This window comes from Delphinapterus leucas, chromosome 5, assembly GCF_059928025.1.
Source record: "Delphinapterus leucas isolate spDelLeu-1000000601 "Yukka" chromosome 5, BTC_Dleu_Yukka2, whole genome shotgun sequence".
In the NCBI taxonomy this organism is placed as follows: Eukaryota; Metazoa; Chordata; class Mammalia; order Artiodactyla; family Monodontidae; genus Delphinapterus; species Delphinapterus leucas.
The window spans coordinates 18,798,950-18,826,896 of record NC_143133.1 but is presented as its reverse complement, the minus strand read 5'-3'; the positions used below and the strand labels follow the sequence as shown (position 1 = coordinate 18,826,896).

General features: G+C 44.1%; 1 protein-coding gene and 1 pseudogene across 1 annotated transcript in view; both read left to right on the top strand.

Moving 5' to 3' along the window:
* Positions 1-1,556: 1,556 nt before the first annotated feature.
* Positions 1,557-27,947, top strand: part of FGF2 (fibroblast growth factor 2) — a 54,908-nt gene continuing 28,517 nt past the window's right edge. Inside the window, exon 1 of the mRNA XM_030760069.2 lies at positions 1,557-1,933. Within this exon, the coding sequence (XP_030615929.2) occupies positions 1,756-1,933 (178 nt within the window). The 5' untranslated portion in view covers positions 1,557-1,755. The remainder of the gene's footprint in view (positions 1,934-27,947) is intronic.
* Positions 12,569-15,641, top strand: LOC149749093 (succinate dehydrogenase cytochrome b560 subunit, mitochondrial pseudogene; annotated as a pseudogene).

Here is a 27,947-nt window from a genome sequence, read left to right as displayed (position 1 = left end):
TAGCTTTAAGCATTCCCTAGGATACCCACAGAGATCGTCTGGAAGGGAGCTGTTTGTCTTAACAGATTTTCAAAGCAGATAGAACCTGTCCATTTTGGAGAGAGATGTCAGAGAACATACATCAGCCCGGAGAAGATTACTCGTGGTTTTAAAGCTCCAAAGAATCGATTCATACGTCCTAGAAATGCATCTAGAGTTAAATACCTCTTGGAGACTTATGAACAAGTGCACTGATGGATAATCTTTTGAAACCAAATATGTTCTTAAATAGAGGAATTTCTGTATTCTCACATCTTCCAAGAAGCTTTCCCTAACCCCTGCCTACCCTCAAGCTGAGTTACCCCTTATCTGAAATCTCACGAAACTTTATTTTTACACTTCTATGGCCTTGACACTTTCTGCTGGTATTTGTGTTGTTCGTGCTCCCCATGTATCAGCCTCACTGTGCCAGAAGATTGGGTATCTCCCACTGCACTTACTGAAATGCTTTGCAAACAGTAGGTGCTCAGTATATGAAGTTCTGTGGATGGACATTTCGATAATCTGTAGTACCTGTTATATTCTACTGAAAATTAGCAAAGTGCAATTAACCTCAATTTTGTAGTTTGGGATTTTCAGTAAACTACCCTCCCTCCAAGAAATGCCTAACAGTTTAGCTAGAATAAGACATTAACATACTTCTATCACGATGAGGATTTGAGGCCCATCTTCATCTTTCCACTTTTGTCTAATTCAAGTTAGCCAGGCTAGTAAAAGAAAAGCCTTTTCCTCTTAGCAACCCAACCCGCTCCCCTTCTCTGGCCTCTTTCTTCGCTTATGTTAGTGAACTACTTCAGCCTCTGCCTTCAGTGTTAACAGTTTGTGCTTGTGCGTAACCCTCGGCTTTTGGTGATGAGAGATGTTCGAAACCTATTCTGACACAGAACCCTTCCTCGCTTCCGATTCCTCTGCTTCTTGGGGGTGGAAATAGTTTCTCCGCTTTGAAACGCTGGCAGGGAAAAAGAATGGGGGAGAAAATTGCATTTAAACTTTGAAAAGTTGAATCACGGCTGGTTGCACAGCAAAAGCTCCGCAGTGTGGAGAAAGTCTGAATGTGATTTGGTTTGCACGGGGTTGGGCTGGGCGCCTTCGGGGGGAACCGGCGGGGTCGAGCCCCCGGAGCGGCGAAGGCCCGAAACGTGGCCTCCCGCCGCATCCCCGCACCTCCCCCGCCCCCCGGCTGCGTTCGGGCTGCCCCCCCGCCCCGGCCACGGAGGTCGCGCGCTTGCGTGTTGCGGCCAGAGCGCCCGACCCGGAGACCGGTCGCAGAAAACGCTGAGCGAGTAGGGGGCGGCGCGCAGGAAGGGAGGAGGACCGGGGACCTGCGGGGTTGGTGGGCGTTCGCGGGTGGACACGTAGAAGATGTGACGCCGTGGCCCGGCTGCTGCCAGACCAGCGGACGCTGTGCCGGCGGTTGCAAAAGGATCCCTGGCGCTGCAGCGGCCCTCCCGAGAGCGGCGGCTGCGGAGACACCCAGCCCTCACTCCCAGCTCCCGGGCCGCTCGGCTCCCCGCGCTCTAGGGCCGGCGGAGAGGGAAGCTGCGGAACAGTTTGAGGCTGGGGGCCCGCGGGCGCGGCCGCGTGCCGCGGGGAGGGAGGCTGGGGGGCCGGGGCCGGGGCCGCGCCCCGGAGCGCGTCCGAGGCCGGGGCCGGGGCGCGGCAACTCCCCGCGCGGCTCCAGGGGCTCGGGGACCCCGGCAGGGCGCTGGCGGGGCCATGGCAGCCGGGAGCATCACCACGCTGCCCGCCCTGCCGGAGGACGGCGGCAGCGGCGCCTTCCCGCCCGGCCACTTCAAGGACCCGAAGCGGCTGTACTGCAAAAACGGGGGCTTCTTCCTGCGCATCCACCCCGACGGCCGAGTGGACGGGGTCCGCGAGAAGAGCGACCCTCACGGTGAGTGCTGGCCGGCTCTTCCTACCCCGCGCCGTCTCCATCCCCTGCCGTTCTCTCTCCCTTCCCTGCCTTCCAGCCTCCGCGCTCTTTCCTTCTCTTCACTCTGACCCCAGTGGGGCTTGTGGTCTCTCCCCGCGCGGCCCTCGGCGGTTTTGGGTTCACCACTCGGCCCCTCCTGCTCCGAGCTGCGGTGGCGGGTAGACGCTCGCCCAGGCTTTGGAGTGTGCTGGTTTCCACTGGTAAACCAGTCCCCCGGGCCCGGAGCCGCAGGGCGCCCGGGCCTTGGCGGCGACTCTGTGGGCTCAGACAACCTGTCGCGTCGGGGATGCCCGGCGGCCGAGCAGAGGTGGGTAGCTCACGGAGGTGCCGCCGGCGCCCCCAGCCTGAAGTTCCGACCCCTTCTCTGTGGGATGCGCGCAGTCCCCGGGACAAAGCCAGGAGGGACCGCAGACGAATTAAACGTTCCTTATTGGAAAGATACCTTTCCAGAGTCGTGCCCTTAAATTCCAGGTTGGTAGGATCCAAGGCAGTTGGCACACTGCTGTCACCCATCCATTTCTGTTTTTTTCCCCGAATTTCGGAAAACTGAAAAAGCAGAAAATATGGACTGTATTAATAAAGTGCTATAGACTTTTGTTGCAGTAGTGAAAAGAACTGCAAAAACTTTAATCTTCCACTTGCAGTTATTAGCTATGGGACCTTGAGCGACCCTTAACCCTTGAGCCCGTTTCCTCATCTCGAAAGGGGGGGATAATCAACCTTGCATCAGGCTTGAGGATCAAATGAGGATTTATATAAAGTGCACAGAGGACTCAGTTTACTAGTATGCAGTTTCGTTTTCTGTAAAAATAAAATGAAATAAAATAAAATCTATCTGTGGTTATAGAAAGAAGATGGGCCTAAGTCATTAGTTCTCAAACTTTAGGGATGCATCAGAATCACCTGGAAGGTTTGTTATAACACACGGCTGAACCATCTCCCAGAGTTTCAGATTGCTTGGGTCTGGAGTGGGGCCTGATTTGCATTTCTAACAAGTTCCCAGGTGATGCTGACCAGGGAGCACACTTTGAGAACCCACTGGTCTAGAGAAAAGATGGAGAAAAAGGTGTAAAATGGGCTGGTAAAAATACTGATGAATTGGAAGTGAGAGAAAGAGATCAGATATATTTTAACTGTCACCCTGTAAGTGTAGGTAAAACATCTCTTTTGAAAGCTGTTTGTTCTGCCAGTCCTTCCTTTATGGGTTTCAGGTGGAAAACCTGATCCTCTTTTTGCCTGAGAAAAGACCCGCAGGAGTCCGTCTTTACCTTATGATGCTAATGGTGTGTCCTTCACTTTGGAATGCGGGAGTAGGAAGTGGAGAGAGCTCTGCAGCCAAGCCTCCATTGACAAATTCGGGAATGGGAATGTGCTTTCATAAGAATTGAGTCTTTATTGGTTCCAAAATAGCAACAAGCAAAAGATGCAGGCCTGTAATTTTTTTCAGGCCTACCGTAATTAAAAAGTTTTCTCATGTACTATCCAGTAAATCTGAAAAGATGCTTTTAGTCCAGTCTATCGGTAGCGCTCCTTCTCTATTTTGGTAACTTAAATGGATTTCACAAAATTATCTTTGTGTTTGGAGTTTGTTCTGCAGTTGTCTGCCAGGCTAGACCAGCTGGTTAGGGCAAGGTGCACACATGTCCCAATTAGTTTTGCTCTTTTCTAGTAGCACAAAAAGGAGCATGTTCTTTGACGAGAAGACAGAAGAACTCTCTCCCAGATTGGGTTCATATTGAGGCTTCCCCTAGTACTCTTTTTTTTTTTCCAGACATTTTATTAGTTACAGTTTTTTTCTTTGACACTCTCGATACCCTATTTCCTTTAGAACAAAACTGTATAGGGGCTAGCGAGTGAGGGTAACTCTGAATTGCATACCGCATTACCACCCTTGTAAAAACAGCTGTTAACTTTTTATTCCCAGTTCTGGGCTGGGCTGTCATTTTTGTAATCTGATTTTAACTCAGTGGTACTCAAATAGGATTGGTACTGCCTGCCCCCTTCCACCTCCAGGGAACATCTAGCAATGCCTGGAGACATTTTTGGTTGTCACGCCTGGAAGGGTGCTATTGGCATTTAATAAGTAGAGGCCAGGGATGATGCTACAGTGCACAAGATACCTCCCTAATCCCTCAGCAAAAAATTTTCTGACCCTAAATGTTGGAAGTGCTAAGGTTGAGAAACCCTACCAACTTGATAACTAGCTAAAGACAAGATGTTTAAAAGTGAAGAGTAGAATATTCATCCAGATCTGTGGAGAGCACTGATTTTTTAAAAATCACCTTGTACCAGGTGATAGCCTGACAAGAATGTAAACCTAAAAATGATAAATTTAGGCCACTTTTGTATAGCCCAACCTGGACATAAGTTTAAGTACAGTGTTTTTTTCTGGCATGTCGAAGGCGTACTGATAGTTGACCAAACCAGGAGGAGACTGATGGGAAATATATAAGAAAAAAAATGACTTAACAATATCCTCTGAATTACATCCCCTCCATTCCCCTGAACGAGCAAAACTGATCAGGAAACGTGGAGAAATCAGTTAACCGTTGCTACAGCTTCCCTCTGAATTAAGGCCCAGATATCTAGAACTGTTTGAAACGTTGGAAAACCCCAAGGCACCATTCCTCAAACTGTTTTGCCCAATGGACCCTAAAATCTGTCATTGGAGATTTATTCCTTTGGCGTTAACACTTTCCGGACGTTTCTAAAATGCAAATACAGTCTGCTCTCCGTATCCGAGGGTTCCCCATCTGCGGAGATGAGGGTCAACAGTGCTGCGCCACGTTCCTCGAGGGACTTGAGGCTCCATGGTTGTTGGTACCTGCGGGGGATCCTGGAACCGGCCCCCCACGGATACCGAGGGAGGAGGGTCCCTCTGGAAGAGTTCAGCAGCGTTCGGATTTTACCGTTTAGCGTGGATTAAATTGCACGTGCAGTTTCTTCCCCAAAACCTGACCTGGAGGACCGGAGTTGGCGGAGCTGGGGGGCGGGGAGCTGTGAAGGCTGTGGCATGAATGTGGGGCGCTGCTTAGGGGCGGGGGCCGTAGCTCAGGTTCTGGAGAGGACACGGGGCGGGGCGGGGCGGGGCGGACGGCGGCAGAAAGGAAGGGATCAGACGCCGGCAGAAAGGAAGGGATCAGACGCCTGGACGCCCTTGTTTCCAGCTTCACAGTGTTGCTGAAGATCACCTGTGCTTCTCACCTGGCTTCTCTCTTGAATTGCTTTCACAAGTTGCCTTTGAAACGGCAACTTTCTTTACAATCCTGGAATAACCTGTGTTTGATACGAGAGTCTTGCTAAAAGCATGATAAAAACAAGGACGGAGCCTGTGCTCCCCCCCCCCCCCCCCCCGCGTGCACGGTGCACACCCACCACCTTCCCTTCGGCGTCCTGGATGTTTTTACAGGCCCCTTCCAAATGCCCATGGGAATGGGTAACGTTAAGTGTATGCTCTAAAGTAGCGAACCACGTGAAAACATTCAGAAGAGAGAACATTTTATCCCAAGCAGCACGTACAACATGTGGTGGAGTATAGTAAGGGCAAAGTATGCTGCCTGTGTGCATTTTAGCATCAAATTTATTCCAGATGCTGTTATTTTGGAAAAAATGTAGGTAGTTAGAAGTGCTGGGTCGACCCTTGGGCCTCTCCCAGGAGGGCTTCTCCCAGGAGGTGACTGCCTGCTTGCCCCACTTCTCGGCTTCCAGGCTCCAGAGGACACTGAGCCTTGAAGAGACTGAGGGACCCGTCCACTCCCATGTGGAGAAGGGATGGGATCCCAGTCTGTGTGACCCCCGGTCTGTGTGACCCCCGTGCCGTGTGCCATGGCACATATTCCATGCAACCCCTCATCGTTAAAAACATGAACTTGCGAAATTCAAGGGGAGGCTTCAGACTTTTTATTTCACAGATTTTAAAGATATTCTGGGGGAAAAAGGTTTTTTTTTTTGTTGTTTGTTTTTTAAAGGAAGTTTGTATAGTGTAGTAATGATCTGGCTAGATTCTGTGAGTGGATTATTGTTCTCTGTTCATGATTTACGCACTTTGAGAAAGTGCTGGCACCTTAAGGTAGGAACCATGACTTCTCCATGTAAATAAACATCATAAAAGATTTGTATCTTTTACTCTGGGAATTCTCACTAAATGTCAGCTGCTGATGAGAACATTCTGTGCGGACCATCCCGTGGAATAACTCCTCCTGGACCACATGACATACAAAAGCATGGTCGAGGTTTATAGCTCTCTTGGCGCAGCTAACACATACGTTTAGACACTTGGTCAGTCTTTTAATGAAGATGATTATATGTAACAAAATTATATTTGGAAAATATTTTGGAATCTTAAAAGCTGGCTATTAGCATTTTTAAGGGTAATCTATACAGAGATGAATCATTTCTCAGGATAATTAGTTTAAAGCTCTCATTATGAATCCTGTTTTCTTTAAAAAGCACCTGAGATTTTTACCACGTACTGTGTGATATAAAATTCCTCAGGTATGTTGTGCATTTTGTTCATTCTTTTCTTTCGTGGCCAATACCCTAGAATCCTGTACGCTCTTCTACTTTATCTCCTTTTCTCTTTTTAATTCTGGATTCTGCACCAGGTATTCTACTTAAAATCATTCTGGGCCCCAGCAGTCTTCCAGTTCAATCACATGGACTTATCCAATTTGTGGCCCTACTTGTGACACTTGACACCATTGTCTGCCTCTGTCTTCCCGAGAATTCCTTGGCTTCTGTTACACCACATCAACCTGGTTTCCTCTCACCCATCCGACCGTCTTTTCCTCTGGTTTCCCCTTCTTTCGGTCTTTTGCTATAATATTCCCCAAGGCTCTGTCTTGGCACTCTACCCGTCTTTCTGTGTACTCGTGGTCCTTCGGCAGATCAATTATAGTCTTTGTCTCAGATTTCCCACCTCTGTGTTAGTACTGTGTTTCTCACTGCTCGATGGCCAGATGCACTGCCACAGCCTCAACTCAACCCACGTAAAACAGACCATAACAAAGTTTTCTCCAACTAGCACCCTTCCTACCGAATTTCTTTGTAGTGAAATTATCCTTCTAGTCTCCAAAGCTAGACGCCTTGGAGTCTTCCCTACCTCAGTGACTTTTCCTTGCCTTGTCTCTTGGTTTCCCCTGTCCTGTATTTACCTACAACCATACCCTCCCCGACTTGCCCTCTCCAGTATGACCCACCTGCTCAGTCTTATTTCCCACTCTTTGCCATCCGCACTCCCCTGACGCTGCCAGTGCTCTGTGCTTTCACTGTAGTCTCTAATCTGACAGACCCATCACTGTTACAATGATGGGCTTTTCCACTTGTGATCCTTGTTTTTGGAAAATCCTTCTTTTTCTTATCAATTCTTCTCTCACACCCTCCTCCCACTCCCACCTTTCTCTGGAAAGATCTTTTATGAGTCAGCTCAGTGGTCTTCTCCTTTGTGAAACTTTCCCCAGCCTTCCCAGGGAGAATTAATTGTTTCTATCTCTGCATTTCCCATAGTACTTGGTACATATTCTTTTACGGACTTCATGATTTTGCTTGTAATTGTTTATGTCTCCTGCACTGGGGCTGTGAACTCTGTCCTCTCTGTGTTTGCTCAAAGAATGTGTGTTAAGTTCAACATGTACCCAACAAATTAGCCAAGTCTTCTAACTTTCTTTCTGATCATCTTCTCACATCCTTCTTCTTCTCTTAGCCTTTAATTGGCTATTAATCCTCTTACCTTACCCCAGTCCTAGGCATGCATCAGGCCCCATTTCTTTCATACCGCCCTGTACCTGTCTTTCCTCTCCTGCATGCTATCTAAAAATTCTCTCTAATAGCTTGATATATTTTAACTTCACGTCCCTCAATTTTACTGGAAATTTCTAGTTGGCAGGGATTTTTAAAAATTCAAATGACATTACCTAGCAGTTCTTTACTCTTTTCTACTCTGAGGTCTGAGACTGCATTTACTCACCCCAGGAACCCCTTGACTCCACTGCTCAGTGAATGACAAGGCTGAGGCCCATTGAAGAGGTTCAATCTGTATTGTTGAATGAGCTAGAACTTTAAATAAATAAGCATACGTACTTCGGCATGAGGCGTGTAAAATGGATAAATTGAATGTAGCATCACTGTAGTTCCTTCTGCAGCGACACCTTTCACATTATTCAAAGGAAGCAATAAAGGTAAAACACAATCATTTGTTAGGATTAATTTTTATTGTGGAAGATTTTCTTTTCAGCTATTGAATAGCATAACATTTCTAGCCAATTCCAGAACTAGTTATAACCCTCTAATTAAAAAATACAGATCTGAGAATTCATACTTGAACCGTATACTTTAATCCTTAAATCTCTCTCTCTCAAGTCTAAAACCTGTGAATCATTTTATAAATTAGGATTAAGAACTGTCTGGTTCCATTGTTAGTATCTGCTTTGGCTGTGAGGAAATGACACAAATAGTTTCATCCTAATATTCATTCAGATTTATGAGCCAGTATTCATCACAACAATCATAAAACTCTTAAAAGGACAGAAACTGTATGACAAAGTGAGTCATAGTCTTTGTGATGTGATGTCTGCAAGGGTGGGTGGGAGACATTGCTGAATGACCAGTCTCATTCTACTGCTTTCTGAGCTGAATCATTTTATAAAGAGAAAACAATTCATAGGTTTACAGATCGTCATAACATAAATAGGAAATGGAAGAGAGTAACAGAGTCAAATAATACCCCCTTTTAAAAAGTTACTTTTTGAAATATAACATTTGATGAACAGTGTTTGTTTTGAATTAGAAATGAAATTATTTACTGCCTAATAACTTATATTTTAATTTAACACCTGCTATATGTCTTCTTTATATATTTTCATTTTTTCTATAAATTATGTTTATTCTCCCATCTTTTTATTTTTTTTTAAATTTTTTCTCTCGTGTCATTTGACCTTTCCCTTCTTAGCTATTTCTACCTTTGGCTTATTTGACAAGTGTGTGTGTGCGTGTGTGTGTGTGTGTGTGTATGTATGTAGGGGCAGGTGTCATTATTCACTGGTTGGATGACGAATTGGATGGGGACTCGAGAAGAAGGTCCCTTTCATCTTGGAAATTCTGATTCTGGGATGGTATAATCTTGGATTTTGCATGGTTGGTCCTCTTTTGTTACTTTTTATCTTACTAGAATCAGAAATTTGGAGAGCCTCTCTCAGTCAAATTTAATCTTTAAATGTAAGATTGATTAATCTTATCTCCTTATCTTCTTTGAGGCAAAGCATTTGTCAAAACAATTATGTGAAAAGAGAAATATTCTGAGTGTGTTTCTTAGTTTTAGAAGTAGTTCTTATATACTTATATTTATACATTACTCTAAATGCAGCAGTTTAGTAATGGGGATATAATGCAAGTAAAATTGGGAAGCCAATCTTGCTAACTGGTTTAGTAGAGCACAGTAGTATATGAAGAAGGCATATACAACAAGTGTTAGATTAAAAAATAATGAATTACAGCAACACCTTCAGCTGTGACCAGGTGGGGAAAGTGAGACACAGACTGTTTTGGAGGGAGGGTGTTAAAGCATGAGGGGTTGATGGGATCTGTCCAGCCTTAGCCAGACACCTAGGGAGATTAGGCACCATAATGACTAGGCAAAGTCCCTGTGCCATCATAGGGGAAGGGTCAGTTGTTTGACCTTCACCTCTGTATTCCTTGGACCTTGTTACTTTCTGAGTGTTTTTTCAATGAATGAATGAAATTCTTGAGAACATGCTCTATGTCAGCTTTATGAACAATATGTTTAATCTTATTACAATCTTCTGAAACAAGTATCATTTTCATTTTACAGATAAGGATAGGGTTTTTGCTGTTGGCTTTTCAAAACACGATCTCTTTGTTTGCGACAAGAAGTAATTAATTGTGCCTTCCGTACTTCTTAGTGTTTAGAATACAGTTCATGGCCAGAATTCCAGATGGATGGTGTAGCAGAAATTTGAACAGAATTAGTGATTTTAAAAAATTATTTAAACTCTTCCCAGAGCCTTTACCATGTCTAGCAGAGTTAGCCTCTGTCATCTTTTCTCCCACCCCTTGCTTTATTGCGTTCTTTTTTGTTTAGAAAGTATTTCTGTCATGATTTATTATGAAACAGCTCTTTAATATTTAGGGGTTGTTTTCTGAAGCGCTCAAAGATTTTGAAATGGCATATTTAATTTAAAATGTAAAATAGAGGGCTTCCCTGGTGGCGCAGAGGTTGAGAGTCTGCCTGCCGATGCAGGGGATGCGGGTTTGTGCCCCGGTCCGGGAAGATCCCACGTGCCGCGGAGCGGCTGGGCCCGTGAGCCATGGCCGCTGAGCCTGCGCGTCCGGAGCCTGTGCTCCGCAACGGGAGAGGCCACAACAGTGAGAGGCCCGCGTACCGCAAAAAAAAAAAACAAAACAAAACCTAAAATAGAAAGAGTAGGACGTAATTAAGGATAAATACTGTATAAGAATGGAATGAACCTCGAAGATTGGGTCTGGAAGATTAAGATACAGAATAAGCGAAAGCATGCAGAAAATGCAAAGAGAATAACTAAAAGGATGTTTAAAAATTACAGTTAGACCCTTTCAGGGAAATTCACGATAGGCTCCCTCTTTAAGGACATGTGGTGTAAGATTAAAAAAGCAACCAGAAGAAAAAAAGCAGATGTACTTGGACCTATTTTATTTTAATCTTCTTCACCAAGTGAGATTTTCAGTCAACCAATAATTGTTTGGATGTCTAGTATGTGAGGAAATAAAGACCAAGATAAGACAAAAAGATACAAAGAAAGTGCTTAGCCAGATACATCTAGAAATGTGTCTAAAATGAAAAATGAAACTCCTCTTTCCTTGGAATCACTTGCCTCCCTTTTTTGACTCCCCTATATTTTAAAATATAAAATATATTTTAAAAAATTTCTTGCCAACCACGCCCATCTCTTGGAGTAAATTTCTACTCTTCATTTTCCTCAATCCTCACATCCCTTTCTCAGGCCCTGTGCATTTCGGTTCTGCAGTGTCTTTTACACTCATGCTGGCCTCTGCATTGTTGCCACAGCTGCTCTAGTTCTGTCCCTGACTGTTGCCAATGGCTTCTAGCCTTTCCCATCTGTGTAAGTTTGCTAGGGCTGCCATAACAAAATACCGTGGACTGAGTGGCTCAAACAACAGAAATTAATTTTCCCGTAGTTCTGAAGCCTAGAAGTCCGAGATTAAAGTGTCTGCAGGTTTGGTCTTTCTGAGGCTTCTTCTCGGCTCACAGACAGCTGCCTTCTTGCTGCCCTTTCATCTCTTTGCACACATACAAACCTCCTCTTCTTGGTTCAGATTTGGTTAGGGCCCACCCTAATCGACTCATTTTAATTTAATCACCTCTTCAGAGGCCCTATCTCCGAATAGTCATTTTCTGAGGTACTGAGGCCTAGGGCTTCAACATATGAGTTTGGGGCAGCGGCGGGCAGGAGATACAATTCAGCCCACAACACATCTAATCAACCGGATATTGTTCTTCAGCAGAGTAATCTTCCAAGAGAGCAGCTCCGATCTTGTTATTCCTCTCCTCAGAAAAACATGGACTCGAAACAGTCCAGTCCCCTGGTACACACATCGTTTACAGATGTGGGCACTGTTAAAAGTCTGTGAGAATGATAGAGAATAGGAAAGTTACCAGCAGATGAGTGGTTGTCTTATATATCAAAAAGTGGGATAAAGCTATTTTCCGGAAACTCTATATAGGTAGTAAGCTTGATGTAGTTCCTTGAAAAAAAAAAAAATTCCAAGAGTCTTAGAATACTGAGAAAAGAAGATAACACAGGAAGTAGTAAATACGGTGATCTATAGTGGGAGAGTAGTAACATACATAGGCTTGATATGTTCATTTCAGTGGAATATCAGACCAAACTTCTCATAATAACCTTCTACAAAAGAAATACATTTTCTTTGGGAGAGAGTCTGGAGCTTTTCATGTTTGGGTTTCTAAGGCCAGGCTAAGGACTGTATCACTTTTAATGAACTGTAAGTATGTTCTCCCTCTAAAAGGTAAAAAATTGAAGATAAATTTATTATCATAATCTAAAAGTATTCTTAATAGACAGCTGACTCTGTTTTCTAATTACCACCCAAAAGTGAAGCTTTAGATTCTTATTCTAATTCAGGGTTATAATTTTTGCTAGACCTTCCACCCAACTTTTAACGGCAGTGTAGCTCACATCCCCATACAGCAGGAGAATTCATTTAGTGATTTACACTTATGTTTTGCAGCTCAACTAATTTTTCTTGGAACGCATTGCAGGAAGTTACTCAAAAAGTAGATAGTCTTTGAGTGTTTTAATGAGATTAGGGGGAAAAAAACCCAGTTGGGATATCTATTTGGTTATACCTATGTTGAATATTTTCCAGACTTAAATTATTTTTGGCCGTGCTTAATGATGTAGGACTGTAGAGCTTTTGTGTTGTAGAATTCTGGAGACTCTTGGCGTTGCCCATGGTATCACCTCCAGAAGTGATTGGGTGTTCCTTGTAGGCATCTCTGTTTTTCTAGAAGGAGCCTAATGCTCACCATGGCTGACAGTTAAAGCACATGGTTCTGTACAATTCAGCCCATAGGCCAGAGAGCAGCACTTTTTTAAGGTCCTGCTGTGGGAAATAATATTTATGGAGGCCTGACTCAAGGATCTATAGTACATCTTTCCTCCGGGTTGTGGATTTTAATATGGGTGGTCCATGGACAAGCTTCAGGTTTCCATAATCTCCTGAAAATAGATGCAAAATATTATGTCAGGGTGTTGTTTCTGAGGAGAAGATACATAGCATTTTATCAGGTTCTCAAAAAGTTGTCCATGGTCCAAAATATGTTAAGGATACTACCACTAATAACTAAGGTATATCTTCTAATTAACCTGACCATCAGCGAGGGAACCAATTTGAATACATTGGTGTGAGACTGTAGTTTATGGTAAACGATTTTCAAGAGTAACATCTCTCTGAAACTGGTGTCTGTGTTAATTCTAAGAAATATGTAAAGCTGCTGTTTATCTCATTACATCGTGTCCCCTCTGAGGACTCCTGAGAGAATTTCTCTGTGGTAACTGTGTCAGGACTAGTTACGCTTCTCCTTAGTGGCCAGTTTGTTCTAACCTCATGGACTCCGGGCAACTTGTTATGGCTACTGGCTTCTAGAAAGCCGAATATGTGGTGTGCTTCTAGCAAGTATAGTAATCTCAGTCCTGGCTTCACCAATTTTTAACTCTTATTTTCTATTTGCCTTATTAAAAAGCCATTTTTAAAGTTTTTGTTTGTTTTTGGTCTTGGTATATTGTCAATATCTTTGTAACTCATCTTAAATATTAAGTTGTACCTCAATAAAAATAATATATTTTTTGATTTGCCATTTTAACCACAAAATTTCTACTATATTGTCATATATAGCATTGGGTGCTGGGGATTAAAAGTCAGATAATGTAGGCACCTACCACCTGAAACTAACACAATATTTTAAGTCAATTAAAATTGAATTAAAAATATTTTAATTCAATTAAAAAAATGTAGGCCTCTGCCCCTTAAGGTGTATATTGTCCGGCAGGACAAGAAAGAGATGTAAGTCAGGAAAAAAAAAAAAGAGATGTAAGTCAGTAAGGACACTGAAATGTTACGGCTGCTTTGTTCGTGTTGTGTCCTGGGGGAAGAGTGAGATCGTACTACGGAGGACGGTAATTCTACAGGGAAGTCAGAAAAGGCTTCAGACAGGAGGGACTGCTGGCCTGGGTGTTGGGAGGCAACTAGGTGTTTGCCCGGCAGCTGACCCTGTTATCTAATTGCCACCAAAAAGTGATGCTTTAGGTCCTTATTCTAAACAGAGTTAACAGTTTTTGCTAGACCCTCTATACCACTTTTAACAGCAGTATGGCTAACATTCCCATACAGCAGCAGAATTCATTTGGTTATTTATATATGTTTTGCAACTCAACTAATTTTTCTTGGAAGCCTCATAAGGGCATGCAGGCCAAGGAAGCAGCTCCAGGTTTGGTATGCTTTGGGAACTGCAAACATTTTGGCATGGCCAGAGTGTAGGGTTATAGTAAGAGGTAAGGCCAGCCAACGTAGGAAGGGCCAGGATTCTTTTTTTTTTTTTAAATTGAAGTCCAGTTGATTTACAAAGTTGTGTTCGATTCTGGTGTACAGCAAATGATTCAGTTGTACATACACATATATCTATTTCTTTTTGGATTCTTTTCCCTTATAGGTTGTTACAAAATATTGGGTATCATTCCCTGTGCAGTATATCTTTGTTGTTTATCCACTCTTTATATAAGAGTTTGCATCTGTTAGTCCCAAACTCTCAGTCCAACCTTCCCTCGCTCCCTCTCCCGCTTGACAACCACAAGTCTGATCTTTATGTCTGTGAGTCTGTTTCTGTTTCATAGATAAGTTCATTTGTGTCATAGTTCAGATTCCACATGTGAACGATATCATATGGTATTTGTCTTTCTGACTTTGCTTAGTATGATGCTCTCTGGGTCCATTCATGCAGCTGCAAATGGCATTATTTCATTTTTTATGGCTGAGTAGTATTCCATTTTATATGTATACTGCATCTTCTTTACCCATTCATCTGTTGATGGACATTTAGGTTGTTTCCATGTCTTGGCTACAGTAAATAGTGCTGCTCTGAACACAGGGGTGCATGTATCTTTTCGAATTATAGTTTTGTCCTGATGTATGGAAGGGCCTGGATTGTGATGGACTTTGTAAGCCATGCTAACAATTTGGTCTTTATCCTCAAAGCAGTGGGGAGTCAGTGAAAGAGTGTAATCATAATAAGAATATCAGATTTGGGCTTTTGTAAAATCACTCAGGCAGGTGTGTGGGATGGATCGAAGGGTATAAGGCTGGGAGTAGGGAGGAGAGTTAGGAAATTTATTGTGGTAGTCCAGTTGAGAAATGTAGATCTCTTATATCATTGTCTGGCACATCATAAGTGAGGTACAGACATTAGAAGAGAAGGGTCTCCATTTTGTCAAGAGAAAAAAGGAAATTATTGGACTTCTGTCCAGGCCAGAACCCAAGATGGCTGTGCTCTTGTTGAGACATATTGGCCGTCATTGCCTCTGTGCCCACCTTGGTCCTCAGCTCTGTATCAGAAATGCTGTTCCTTTGGAAACCACAGCCAGAGAAGAGATGGAGAGGTTCTGGAATAACAACAGTGGTTCAGAGCACCCTTTGTCTCCCCGTATCGCTATCTGTAGCTGGTCTCTTCCCATGGTGATGTCCATTTGCCACCACGGCACTGGTATTGCCTTGAGTGCAGGGGTCTTTTTGCTTGTCGGCCCTTTTGATCCCTGGAAGCTTTGAGTCTCATTTGGAACTTGTGAAGTCCCTGTATTTGGGGCCAGCAGTGATCCACACAGCCAGATTTGCACTCATCTTCCTTCTCATGTGTCACACCTGGAATGGGATCTGACTCCTGATGTGGGATCAAGAAAGGGCCTGACAGTTCCCCAGCTATACCAGTCTGGAGTGCTTGTCTTGGTTCTTACTGTGTTGTCCTCTGTAGGGCTGGCAGCCCTGTGAAGAGCCGAAGTTCCCAGCATCATCTTCCTACAAATTATTACATTGACCTGTCTTCCTGCTTGTCACTCCTATCTTCAGCCAGGGCAGAGTCCTCCTGATTTGTTTAGACCCTTTTGTGCTTGCAGATCCCCCTTGGAGCTCAGCAGTAGAGGACCTTATAGAACCATAGTAGTGGAAAAGGGTCCAGTTTTCCCCTTCTTTCTTTCTTTCTTTTTTTTTTTTTTTTTTTTTTTGCGGTACGCGGGCCTCTCACTGCTGTGGCCTCTCCTGTTGCGGAGCACAGGCTCCGGATGCGCAGGCTCAGCGGCCATGGCTCACAGGCCCAGCAGCTCCGCGGCATGTGAGATCTTCCCAGACCGGGACACGAACCCGTGTCCCCTGCATCGGCAGGCGGACTCTCAACCACTGCGCCACCAGGGAAGCCCCCCCCCCTTATTTATTTCTAAAGGTGGAATGACTGCAATAACTCCCTTTTCCTGACTGTAACTTGCAGCCTACTCTGGGCCTGGGAGCGCTCAGTCTTTCTTCATATTAGGCCTTGCTTTGTGCTGAGGGTCAGCTTTTGGCTCCTTCTTCCTGAGACAGTGGAAACGATGCCAGCTCTGTGGCCTCTGCTGTCGGGACTGGGAGTGGGGCTTTGGGTCCCACTGCCTGTGGGTTGTTGGCTTAAGGACAATTCTGTTCATTGGTCAGAGCCCAGGGTCTTTATGACTGAAAGAAGAGAAGGGGTGGTGGAGGGGAATTAGCCTGTCCCAGCTAGAGGCAGATAAAGAGAGTGAGTTGGCTCTTGGAGCAGGTGCTTTGGGGAGAAGATATACAGCTTTTGATGCAAGAGGAAGATCCAGAAAATTATCATTGAACCTATTAACGGTTATTTCTTTTCCTTGCATTTACAGAAAAACCAAGCCTCTTATTGTCATGTTTTCTAAACCAAATTCATGTGACAGCTTTTTCTGAAACTGAATTTAAAAGATCATTTTGTCTTTGGAAACAAAAAGGAAGTTATTGGAATAACACAAAAAAATTACCCCGTTTATAAAAATGCACACACACAAAAGAACTATATACTTATGGAGTAAATAGGTAGGCTAAGAGCTGAAAAGGATGTATACCAAACTGCTAACTCGTGCTTATAACTTTGGAGAGGGGGCTAGGATTGAGAGAGAAGAAATGAAGGGGAATCTTTACTTCTTTATGTATTTGGAAAATTTTAACAATTATATATCCACATATTATTTATATAAAGATTTCTGAGAAGGATGAATGGAGTGAGGGAGCAGAGACAGATGGTGGATACTATTCTCTGGGGTATGTGAATATGAAGGGACAGAGAGAGATGAGATGGTAACCAAGAGGCTTCTGTCTTGGGAGGGTGGAGCTATGGGTGGGGTCTTTGGCCATCGGTCACACAGATGGACGCAGCACCCTAGTTGACTGATTGTTGGTGAGCAGTGCCCGGGCCTATGCCTGTCCCCTAGAAGGAACCCACTTCTCACTCCTTCATCCATTCTTTGGCTTATTTCCTCTTAAGCCCCACTCAGATGCATGGCCTTGGTTGTTATCAGTAAAACTGCTTTACTTTGCTTTGGGAAATGGTGCTTAAGTAGTACTAATTATTTCTAATTCACTGTACATTCTAAGTCAAAGCATGCCAAAAATCTAAATCTAAATGTATCCTGCATAATATCGTTTACTTTTTTAAGGTGAATCATAACCGTGTTCTTTGGGAAAGTCCTATACTGGTGCAGCAGTGGGCTGGAAGAGACATGAAGGGACTGGATCAGATCACAGAGGGATGGAGTAAGTTTAATGGAAGCAAGGAGACTCTGGGAAGGGAGGAGACCAGCGCAGGTGCAGTTTGGACTGACCCTGTGGACGGGGTTTGACATCCGAACAGCCGTGCTCACTGAAGGTCAGCCTGACTTTGGAGTCTCATCAGAGGCTAGCCCAGCTGGTGAAGATGTTGCCGAGGGCAACAGCTAAACAGCTGCTTATCTCCTGACCACGTAGCAATTCAATTTGTAGGAGGACTGAATTAGTTAGGTTCTCCAGAGAAACAGAACCATTAGGAGATACAGATGAGATAGAGTAGGAGAGGGAAGGAGGGATTTATTTTAAGAAATTGATTCATGTGATTATGGAAGCTGGAAACCTGTTAGGCTGGAGACCCAGAGGAGAGCCATTGTTGCAGTTCAAGTTCAGAAGGCCGTCTGCTGGCAGAATTCTTTCTTGCTCAGGGAAGGTCAGTCTTGTGTTCTACCAGGCCTCCAAGTGATTGGATGAGGCCACCCACATTATGGGGGACAGTCCACTTTATTCAAAGTCCACCACTTCAAATATAAACCTCATCCAAAAACACCCCTCACAGAAGCATCCAGAATAATGTTTGACCAAATATCTGGGCACCATGGCCCAGCCAAGTTGGCACATGACATTAACCATCGCAGGGCCCTTGTTGGCATAAATCCTAGACTGGCCTAAGTGTTCAACCCTGACGTGGATAGGACCCCCTTATTCACAGCGATATCCCAAGGACGTGGGGCGGAGGGTTCCTGAGAGAGGCACGAGACTGGCCTCCTATTCATGCTGAGATCATTTTGCTTTGGTCCCCATTGAGACCCCAAGGAGGCTCCACCTTCCATGACTGGTGCTTGCCAGGGAACATGGAGGCTAGCTTCTTTCTCCTCACCCCCTTCTCCCTCCTCTCCTCCCTTTTCCTCTTCTAAATTGAGATATAATTGACATATAGCATTGTACTAGTTTTAGTTATACAACATAATGATTTGATATATGTATATATCATGAACTGATCACCACAGTAAGTTTAGTTAACATCTATCATCTCACATAGATACAGATTTTTTTTTCTTATGATGAGAACTTTTAAGATCTACCCTTCTAGCAACTTGTAATTATACAGCACAGTATTGTTAACTATAGTCACCGTACCATACATTACATCCCCAGGACTTAATTATCTTATAATTTGAAGTTTGTGCATTTACACCTCCTTTACCCATTTTGTCCACCTTCCCAGCCCCCTGGCTCGGCAGGTGATTAATCAATCTGTTCTCTGTATCTAAGAGTTTTTTTTTTAAGATTCCACATATAAATGATATCATACAGCATACATCTTTGTCTGACTTATTTCACTTAGCATAATGCCCTTAAGATCCATCCAAATGGGTCAGGATTTCCTTCCTTTTTACGGCTGAATAATATTCGTGTGTGTGTGTGTGTGTGTGTGTGTGTGTGTGTGTGTATTTCACATTTTCTTTATACATTCATCCATCAATGATGGACACAAGTGGTTTCCATGTCTTGGCTATTGTAAACAATGCTGCAGTGAACATGGGTGCAGATGTTCTTTTTGAGTTAGTGATTTTGTTTTCTTTGTATAAATACCCACAAGTGGAATTGTTGGATCATATGGTAGTTTTATTTTTAATTTTCTGAGGAACCTCTGTACTGTTTTTCATTAGCTTTTTTCTTCTGGTTCTCTTTTCCTTCCCCCAACACACGTGAGTTAGTTTTGCTTCCTTAGGATTTCTGAAAACAAGAATAATGATCCTATTCCAGAAGAAAGGATATTATTAAAATCAACAAACAAAAAAGGATTCCCAACAAGTCAGAGTAATACTTACATGTGGAGATGTTCGAGGCTGTCGCCTGTGGTCACAGATAGCATTACTGCTGTCGCTGGTCTCCATCAGCTGCCGAATGCTCCAAAGGCTGCCCTGCTCGTCCCTGATCACAGAAGTGAACTGGGCCTCAGATGCCTGTTTCTGAGGACCAGACAGCAGAGGGCAGTTGAGGCTGCAGTCTGATTGGGTAGGTGTTAGTTTTTTTTTAAAGTCATATTCTAGTCTGTGATTGGAAACGTCTGTTGCTTCTGTCTTACATCATCCTCAAACTAGCATTGATTAGAAGCAGGGGTATCAGCATAACTAGAGGCACTTCTGTTGTCAGTTGTCTGAGCCTCATGAGAGGTCCAAGATGACATAGAAGTAAGGGAAGGGGGAGATCAGATGCCTTTCTACTTCACTGGCACTGCTGGGAGAGAGCAGGGGATGTGAGGGGCTTTGATTAGGTGCTGTGCCAAGAGCGGGGGAGTTTCTCCATGTACTGCCCGTCTCCCTTACCCACACCCTGGACTGTTGGGTCTCCTTAACTGGGCCTCTTTGTTTATCTTTATGTCCTCAGGGGCAAGGTGCCTCCCCACTGGGAAGCTAAAAGGCCATGCCAGACAACACCAGATACACAGAGATTTCAGTGTGCCGATTTTGTAGCAAAATGGCACAAAATGACAAACCCTCTTTGGTGGCTTAGCTGCTGTTTAAAAAAAAAGAGAGAAAGAAAAGACAGATGTGTTCCACTAAATGATGAGCTTAGCTTGGTCAGCGCAGTATGAGTGAATATGTTTTAGGTATGGGAACACTGAGGGACCTTAGGCCTGCGATCTTCGGTTTTTCTTTGAAGCAGGAGGCAGTGTTATCTCCGGGAGGGAGGCATGGCTGTGGGCTGGGCCTGTAGAGCCAGCTCTAAGTCTTATGGCTGCTGTAGGGAATGGGAGAGGACAGAGACCGGGATGTGCCCACGGTCGCTGATGGCTCACTTGAGGCTGGAGACCCACATTCATAACAACACCAGTCTGGATGGTTGTGTCACTTCTGGGGACGTTTCCACTGTGTAGGTTCAACAGCGTGAGTGCAGGAGTGGAGAAGCCAGATGGCTATATTGATCCAAAAATTGGAGCTTCGATTGCAGAAGTGTGAGAAAGAAAAAGCAGAACTGAGTTATGCCCCGCAGAGCTCAGAGTGATAAGGAGGGAAGCGCAAGAGGCTACGGACGGGTAGATAACTGAACCTGACTCCACCATTTAAGTCAAAGCGGCTGAAGGAAATGAGGTTATACCATGTCGGAGTTTGAGATGAAGCCGCTCTCGAATGATGGCATGGCCATGAGAGTGGTGAATGCAGGTTGCTAGACTCGATAAGCCAAGGATCTTTGAGGCTCGATTGTTGGTGGGTCTTCTGCATGAACAGTGCCATCTCTCTAGATGATGGCAAGGGATGCAGGGTGCCTAATTCCAAGGTTTTCAGTGAGTGACAGTGGCGGTCAGTGGATAGCACTGACAAGGAGGAAGAGAGGGTATGCACCTTGAAGGATGAAAGACTTTAGTGTGGTCGTGGGAAATTTATATCGTAGCTGCCGTTGCAGGAAGCCAGAAAACAGCTGCATATGCTAAGAGGGGAGAGGCTGGATTCCAGTGGAAAATGGCTCTTTGGAAGAATTGGCTGGACCCCAGTGTGCTTAGCTCCCAGTGGTGTTGCAATGGCCTGTGATGACCAGCAGCCCTTAGGATTTGAGTGTTGCAAGGGGGAGAGGTCTGGGTGGGGTAAGGAAAACATCTTTTGGTCAAAGCAACTGTTTCCTATTTTTAAAAACATCGGTGTTGGGACAGGTCATCTGCAAAGCACCTTCCTGGTTTAAAAGTTCTTTCCATGAATCTGAAAAAATGCACGTCAGGAGTTTGATCCCTTGTTATTGTCCAGCTGGAAGAATGTGCCTAGATTCTGAATAATCTTTTCTTCATGTGAAAATCACCGTTCCCATAGAGATAGAAAGTAAAATACTTTAGAAATTCTTGGGGGGGAAAAGATAATTACAGTAAAAGGTATGAGTTGAACAAAGTGAGCTGTATTTTGTGTCTGGTCTCGGAACAGTTTACTTGGGAGGGCGACTCCCTTCCATGCCTGAGATAAGAGGTTTCAATTCAGAGCATCTCAAGAAGAATCACTTTCTGTGCCGAAAGCCTTTCCTATTCCTCTAAAAATAATGTCGAGATAATGGTGGATGTCTTTATAGATGTCTGATTTTTTTTTCTCTTTTTAGTAACCTCATATATCTTTTGGAGGAAGCAGAAAGGATAAATTAAATCAGGGGAGCAGACAGGGCAAGGGAGGTAGAAAGTGAAGAGGGAAAGGAAGAAAGAGAAGAAAAACAAACACACACCCAGGAATATGCAAGAGAAGATTTAGGTTGAAACAGACTTTCATATTCAAAACTCCTGAGTAATTAGTTGTGTGGGCTCTTGGCATTCTCTTCAGAGAGGTATTCCAACTCTGGGAAGGAGAAAGGAGCAAAAGAAAACAAAATGATGACTTTCCGTGGCACAGAGAAAGGAAATACATTCAACAATTATGATTCTAGGCTCCTTTTTTGGGATCGAAGTGTGAGTACTAGAGCCAGATGCTATTTGCTTTGCTATTTGTGTACTTTTGTGACTTTTTAAAAAAACTTTATAAACTATAGCAATTAACTCTTTGTCTTTTTATTATGAGGAATAAGAAGACACAGTATAAGAAGATTTTCTTTGGGGAGATAAATTCCCTTACTTCTTGGTATTTTTCTCCATTCGCCGGTTTTCCCCTTACCCTTTCCATCATCACACAACTCATTGCTTGGAACAAGGCACAGTTTCAGCGTTATTTCAACCAGCTATTTCTTGAAGAATGGCAGATGAGAAAATAATAGAGTGACATGCTTCTCAGGGCAGTTTGGCTCTGCAGCCAGCAAGAAGAAGGAGGGTTAGGACCGCTGACTTTTGACCCTGGGTCCTTAGGTGATCTTGGGCAAAGCAATCCACCAACCTGGGACTCTGCTTCCTTATCTTGAACTGAAAAGTCTGCACTAGATGATTTCCAAGGGCCAAGCGCTAAGGATTTTTGACTCAAATTCTGCTGGAGGGTTTTGACAATCAGTTTTGGGGAAGGGCTGATAATATCATCAGAAACAGGCGTGGCCAAAGGAAAAGCGTGTGAACCCAGAAAACGGGGCACTTCGTGTCAGGTGTGTCCCGGGAGATGGCCAGTGATGATCTTAAAGCAAAAGACGTATGGGGGCAACCAGTGACTGTACACGTGGCTGTAGGGGACACCTGCTGTTACCAGAGTTAAGTGCAGAGGGAGAACGCCAACAGAGCTGGCTTTCTAAATAGGGGCTAGATTTGATTCACTCCCTAACTAGACTGTGTTGAACAGCTATTCTTGAAATTAGAGAAAAATGCAAAACGGTAATCAAGTCGTTGTTCTTTCTGCCCTGGTCCTACCCCCGGCCCCCTCTCCCCTTTATTCTCACTCCTCTGTTAAGGTCATTCTTGTCTTCCACATTTGTGCAGGCAACAGGTAGACCTGGGTTTAGGTCTCAGCTGTGCCTTTCTAGTGGTATGATCTTGGGTGAAATTACTTCATTTCTTTAAACACCAGTTTCCTCATCTGCCAAGCAGGGATGCTAGCTAATGATAGCCACCGTGTTAATAATGTTGTATTAATATGTCAGATAGTAAGCCCTTACTGAATGTTAGCTGTGACTGCTGTTTACTGTTCCTAAAGCTCCCCTTTATAGACTTACATCTCGTCTGTCCTCCAGTGCTTGAGAAATCTATTGCTGTGTAACAAACATCTCAAAATTTAATGCTCTAAAATCACCATTTTATTATTTCTCATGATTCTGTGTATTGACTGTAGTTCAGCTGGATGGTTCTTCTGCCAGCATAGTAGCTGCAGTCAAATGGTGGCTGGAACAGGAATACCTAAGATGGCTTTACTTACGTGTCTGGTGCCTTGGCAGGGTAACTGCAACTCCAGTGATTTGTTCCTTTCTCCACGCGGTCTCTCCATGAGACTAGCTTGGGCTTCTTTACATAGAGGCTGGATCGCAAGACCAGAGCTCCCATCTGTAAGCGCTGTTCACGTCATGTTTGCTAATGTCCCATTGACTAAATTCAGGCAACATGGCCCAAGACTAGAGTCAATATGGGAGGGGCTACACAAGGTATGACTATCAAGAGGTGTGGTTCATTGGAGCCACCAAAATAAGTCTCTACCACATCCAGTTTCCAAACCCCTACTGTCTGGAAAACAACTTCACTTGGATGTCACTCTGTAAGCTTGAACGTAACTAATTCACTTCCAATCAAATAAGCAATTCAGCGTTCTCCTTGATGAGCAGGAAGCTGGTGCTGGATCATAAACTGGATATCCTCATTTTGTCAACTTTCTTCCCAAATTATTCCATCATTTTTCCTTATTTCCAAGTTGAAAACCTAAACATAACTTTTCCCCCCTTCTTGTTTTTGTTTTTTACCAAAATCCAGACTTCATGAAACCCTGGTGTTTATTCCTTTGTTCTCTGTCCTCACTGCCGCTTTCAATGTGCATATCCTTATTATCTTACACGTGTATGGCTGCAGTAACCTTTTTTTTTTTTTTTTTTTTTGCGGTACGCGGGCCTCTCACTGTTGTTGCCTCTCCCGCTGCGGAGCACAGGCTCCGGACGCGCAGGCCCAGCGGCCATGGCTCACGGGCCCAGCCGCTCCGCGGCACGTGGTATATTCCCGGACCGGGGCACGAACCCGCGTCCTCTGCATCGGCAGGCGGACTCTCAACCACTGCGCCACCAGGGAAACCCCCTGTATGTTCTCTTATATTGAATGGAGAGAGATGCAGAAGGCAGTTCCATGAATTATCTTCACCATTAAAAATAGACATTTGTTCAGCACTCAATACATGTGCTCTAGACGCTGACCGAGGTGGGGATGAGTGAGGCTTACTTAGCTAGTTACACGGCACAATGAGAGCACCTGTTTCTTCTGTAGGTGGAGAGTATAAAACATGTTCGGAACATGGCAAGAGAAACCTATTACATTTTTTATTTTTTAGATCTATAAACCTTTTGGGTCAGATAAAAATTTAAAAATTGGACTTTGAAAGAATAACTTCCTGTTCCTATGAGGGAACAACATTATAAAGTGATAAACATAGAGAAGCATTAACCTGAGGAAGTTGAACAGGCATATTCAGTTAATCCCTGACATTAATTTGATACTGTTCATTTCCATTCCAGAGGCGTCGTATTTTTGTGAAACCAGTGATAGTATTTAACCTCAGTAATTGAGATATCGCGTACGGAAATGGCAAACATACTGGAAGAATCTCTCCCACTCTGCCAACTTTCAGCCACAGTTTCAAATACCGTATTTCAAAGAACTGAACTCCAGAGTAGTCCACTTAACTTTATGAACCTGGACTTCAAGGCAGCTGCGTTCTTTGGGGTGGAGCCATGCTCTTCTCTTACTGTGACCCCGTTATTCCTTTAAAGTTATTCCGTTAACTTCTCAGCACAGCCGAAGAAGGGGCCCTGTTTCTTTCTTGGAGACTTTCAGGCAGAGGGGCCGTTTCCAACTTCCTACTAAGTCCACCCAGCTATGTCATGCAGGGGATGCAGGGGAGAGCTTTCCTTGGGAAGGCCTCCTCAGAAGTTTTGGAGATGGGCCTCGAGCTCTTGGCTGCCATCAGGGTTTTCCAAAGTGGAGGCCGCAGTAAAGCTCGTCATTGACCGAGAGACGTGCCGCCCAGGCTATTTTCATGAGGGTCAAATAAAACTCTCTTGTCTTAAGCCTGCTTTGAAAGGTGTTTTCCTAATGATTTTACCAGTCAAACAGAATGACTGTGTGGAGAGTGCAGTTAAATAGCTGGGACACTCTGGGCAGCTCCCTTCCTCCACCCTGTGCCCCCCTCGCCTTTCCCCCGAAGCTCCTCCTTTCCCAGGCACACACTTGCTGCTCTGTTTTCTGTTCTGGAGCTGCCTGAATTGTGTGATTTTTGAGGATGAATGTGAACTCCTCAATCCAGAAAGAAGTGCCAGGAACACAAATAGCTAATTGGCATTCACCCCTAGGGCAGGCGCGTGACCAGCCAAGCTGGTTGCATTATCTCCATGGGGCACTTAGCTTTGAGAGAGACCTCAGCTCTCTCAGATCATCCAAGGAGCATTTCCAAAAGGTAGAAAGAATCGCCAAGAAAAGACTGTATTCTGTCTCTTGGGTATGTTGGATTGGTTGCAGAAATGCTTGTTTGAGGCAGTTTATATTTTTGCTATTACTCTCTATCTGAGCTTCTTGTGATTTCAGGGCACTCTGGCCAGGTTAATAGCCTTATGAAACAGGGATTTCAGATTGGTGATCCGCAAGGCAAATTCCAGTCACAACTCTGTATGTGTGTGTGTGTGTGTGTGTGTGTATATATGTGCGCACGCACGTGCAAGCACCTGGCCGGTAATGAGTAGTGGCTGCCCCATCGGTTGGGAGGGGTATATGTTCTACGGTTTATCACGGTCCCCACTATTCCCTGCTTCTCCTAACCTTATCACCAAGGTGCTTCTCTCTTGCCTGTTACTCACATGGTCCCTGTAGGCCTTTGAGTTTGCTACCCTGCTTTTAGTACAAGTATTTGCAGTGCTCCTTGAATGCTGAACTCTGAGACAAACCAAAGGAGTTGATAGGGATTTCTCAAGAATTGATTTATATTATAGAACTAAAATTTAGAAACATCAGCTGTTATTTTTCAGTGAAAATAGTTTTCAGCCTGTAGCAGGGGCTGCCCCTGACTGAAGGTGTGTCTGACTTTGAACAGTTTGGTCCATATTAGGCTGTTGACTTCCTCAGGGGCCTGTCGGCCGCCGGTCTCCTCAGACAACAGAGCAGCAATTCTGAAACCTGGTGCTTCACCTCCAGCTTCGGAAGGCCTCCGCTGGAAGACGTCTTCTCATACGTAGCACAGATGCCGGCCCCGGGAGCCGGTGCACATCCTATTCAGTAACATTATAGGAAATATGAAGAAATGGGAAGTGACCACATGTTCTGGGGTCACCAGAGCAGTTCTCAGCGTTCTTTTACTGATTAAAAATGTAATGCTCTATAACATTCAGCTATCTGAGGCATACAGAATCTTTCTGTCTTGTCTTTATATAACCTTTACCTAACCTCCTTCCACCGCCTAACTTTTTAATATGGCCACAAGCAGGTAGCAAAAGTGGTATTTGAACTTCATCCTTCTTTCCTCTGCCTGCTGTTCCCTCACCATCTAATGGGAGTATTCAGAGGCTATGAATAGAGAATGGAAGAAATTGAGAACCCATGGTGGCACAATAGCCCATAGACCATGTAGTGAGCCTCTGAATAATTGAGAATCTGATAAGTAGAATAAGCGATCAAATAAAAAAAGAATTTTCAAACAGTGATTCATCTTAGAATCATTTCATATTTTCCCCATGACTGTTAGAGTAAAATCATAAAAATGGAGTGTGAACTGAAACTTTGCATCAGATCTTTGTACTGTGCTGTATTGCGTTTTATTCCATGAGCCCAGATAGGACCGCACTCATAGTGAGTGAACAAGTTGTAGAATGGAAAAACCTGCATACATGGGAGGCAAATTATTTGGTCTATGGGCTGTTCCACCTGTGGATTCTCAATTGCGTCCATTTCTATTCTGCCATGGAAACGGAACTTAGAGTAAAAATAATATCTAGAGGAGTCTATCTTCTTTACATTATTTGGCTTTTTTTCTCTCTTAAATAATTCTTTGTATCTTAAAGCATATATTTCAAATATTGACTGTTAAACTAGATGAGATTTTGAACTAGTTGGTTGATATTTTAAAAATTAGTTAAAAAAAATTTTGAGGTAATTTTAGATTCACATACAGTTATAAGAAGTAATAGAGATTCGATGTCCACTTTGCCCAGTTTTCCCCAATTGTAACATCTTGCAGTACCTTTTACAGTATCACACCAGGATATTGACGTCCACACAGCCAAGACACAGAACACTTCCATCATCACAAGGATTCCTCAGGTTGCCCTTTTATAGCCACACTCATTCCCCCAATCCCACCTCTGGCAACTGCCAATCTATTCTCCATTTCTGTAATTTTGTGGCCCCCTTATTTTTAGAACCATTTCTCCCACAGCTGGTCTCTGGGAAGAAAATAGCCTTTAACACTTGTGTAGGGCTGAGGACTTTTTGTACGTGGAAGCTGGTACTTGTTTATACCTGTGTGCCCTCAGAGTTGACTTGGGGTTCTATGCCAGGAGACAGCGTCTGGTCCTGAAATCCAGCTCACTAAGTTGTCGCTACTGCAGCCATTGCCAGAAAATGCCCCTGCCAAAGTTTGACGGAATTTTCCCTCCTGAATTACACACCGCTTCAAAGCAGGCCAAGAAATGACCTGGGTGGGAGGCATTTCTGCACTCTCCCTGACACTACAATAGTCAGATACTGTCTGGGGTCCCTGGTAGCTGTGGAAAGGGTGAGAGGAGGTATTATATTTTCTCCACCTATCAACCTGTTGTGATTGTTTACTGATGGGTGTTGAGACTTTGAACTCTTTCCTTTTCTCTCCATCTTTGAAGTTCTCTCTGCTGCTGTGCAGCTCTGCGTTAACCCTGTATTGCACTTTGAGCTTCTGGAATGCCACAAGGTGCCAGATAGTCTTTCCCTCTTTCTTGCTATCAGTATGACTTCATTATTTGATGCCACTTACAAAGTAAAAGCCATTGCCAT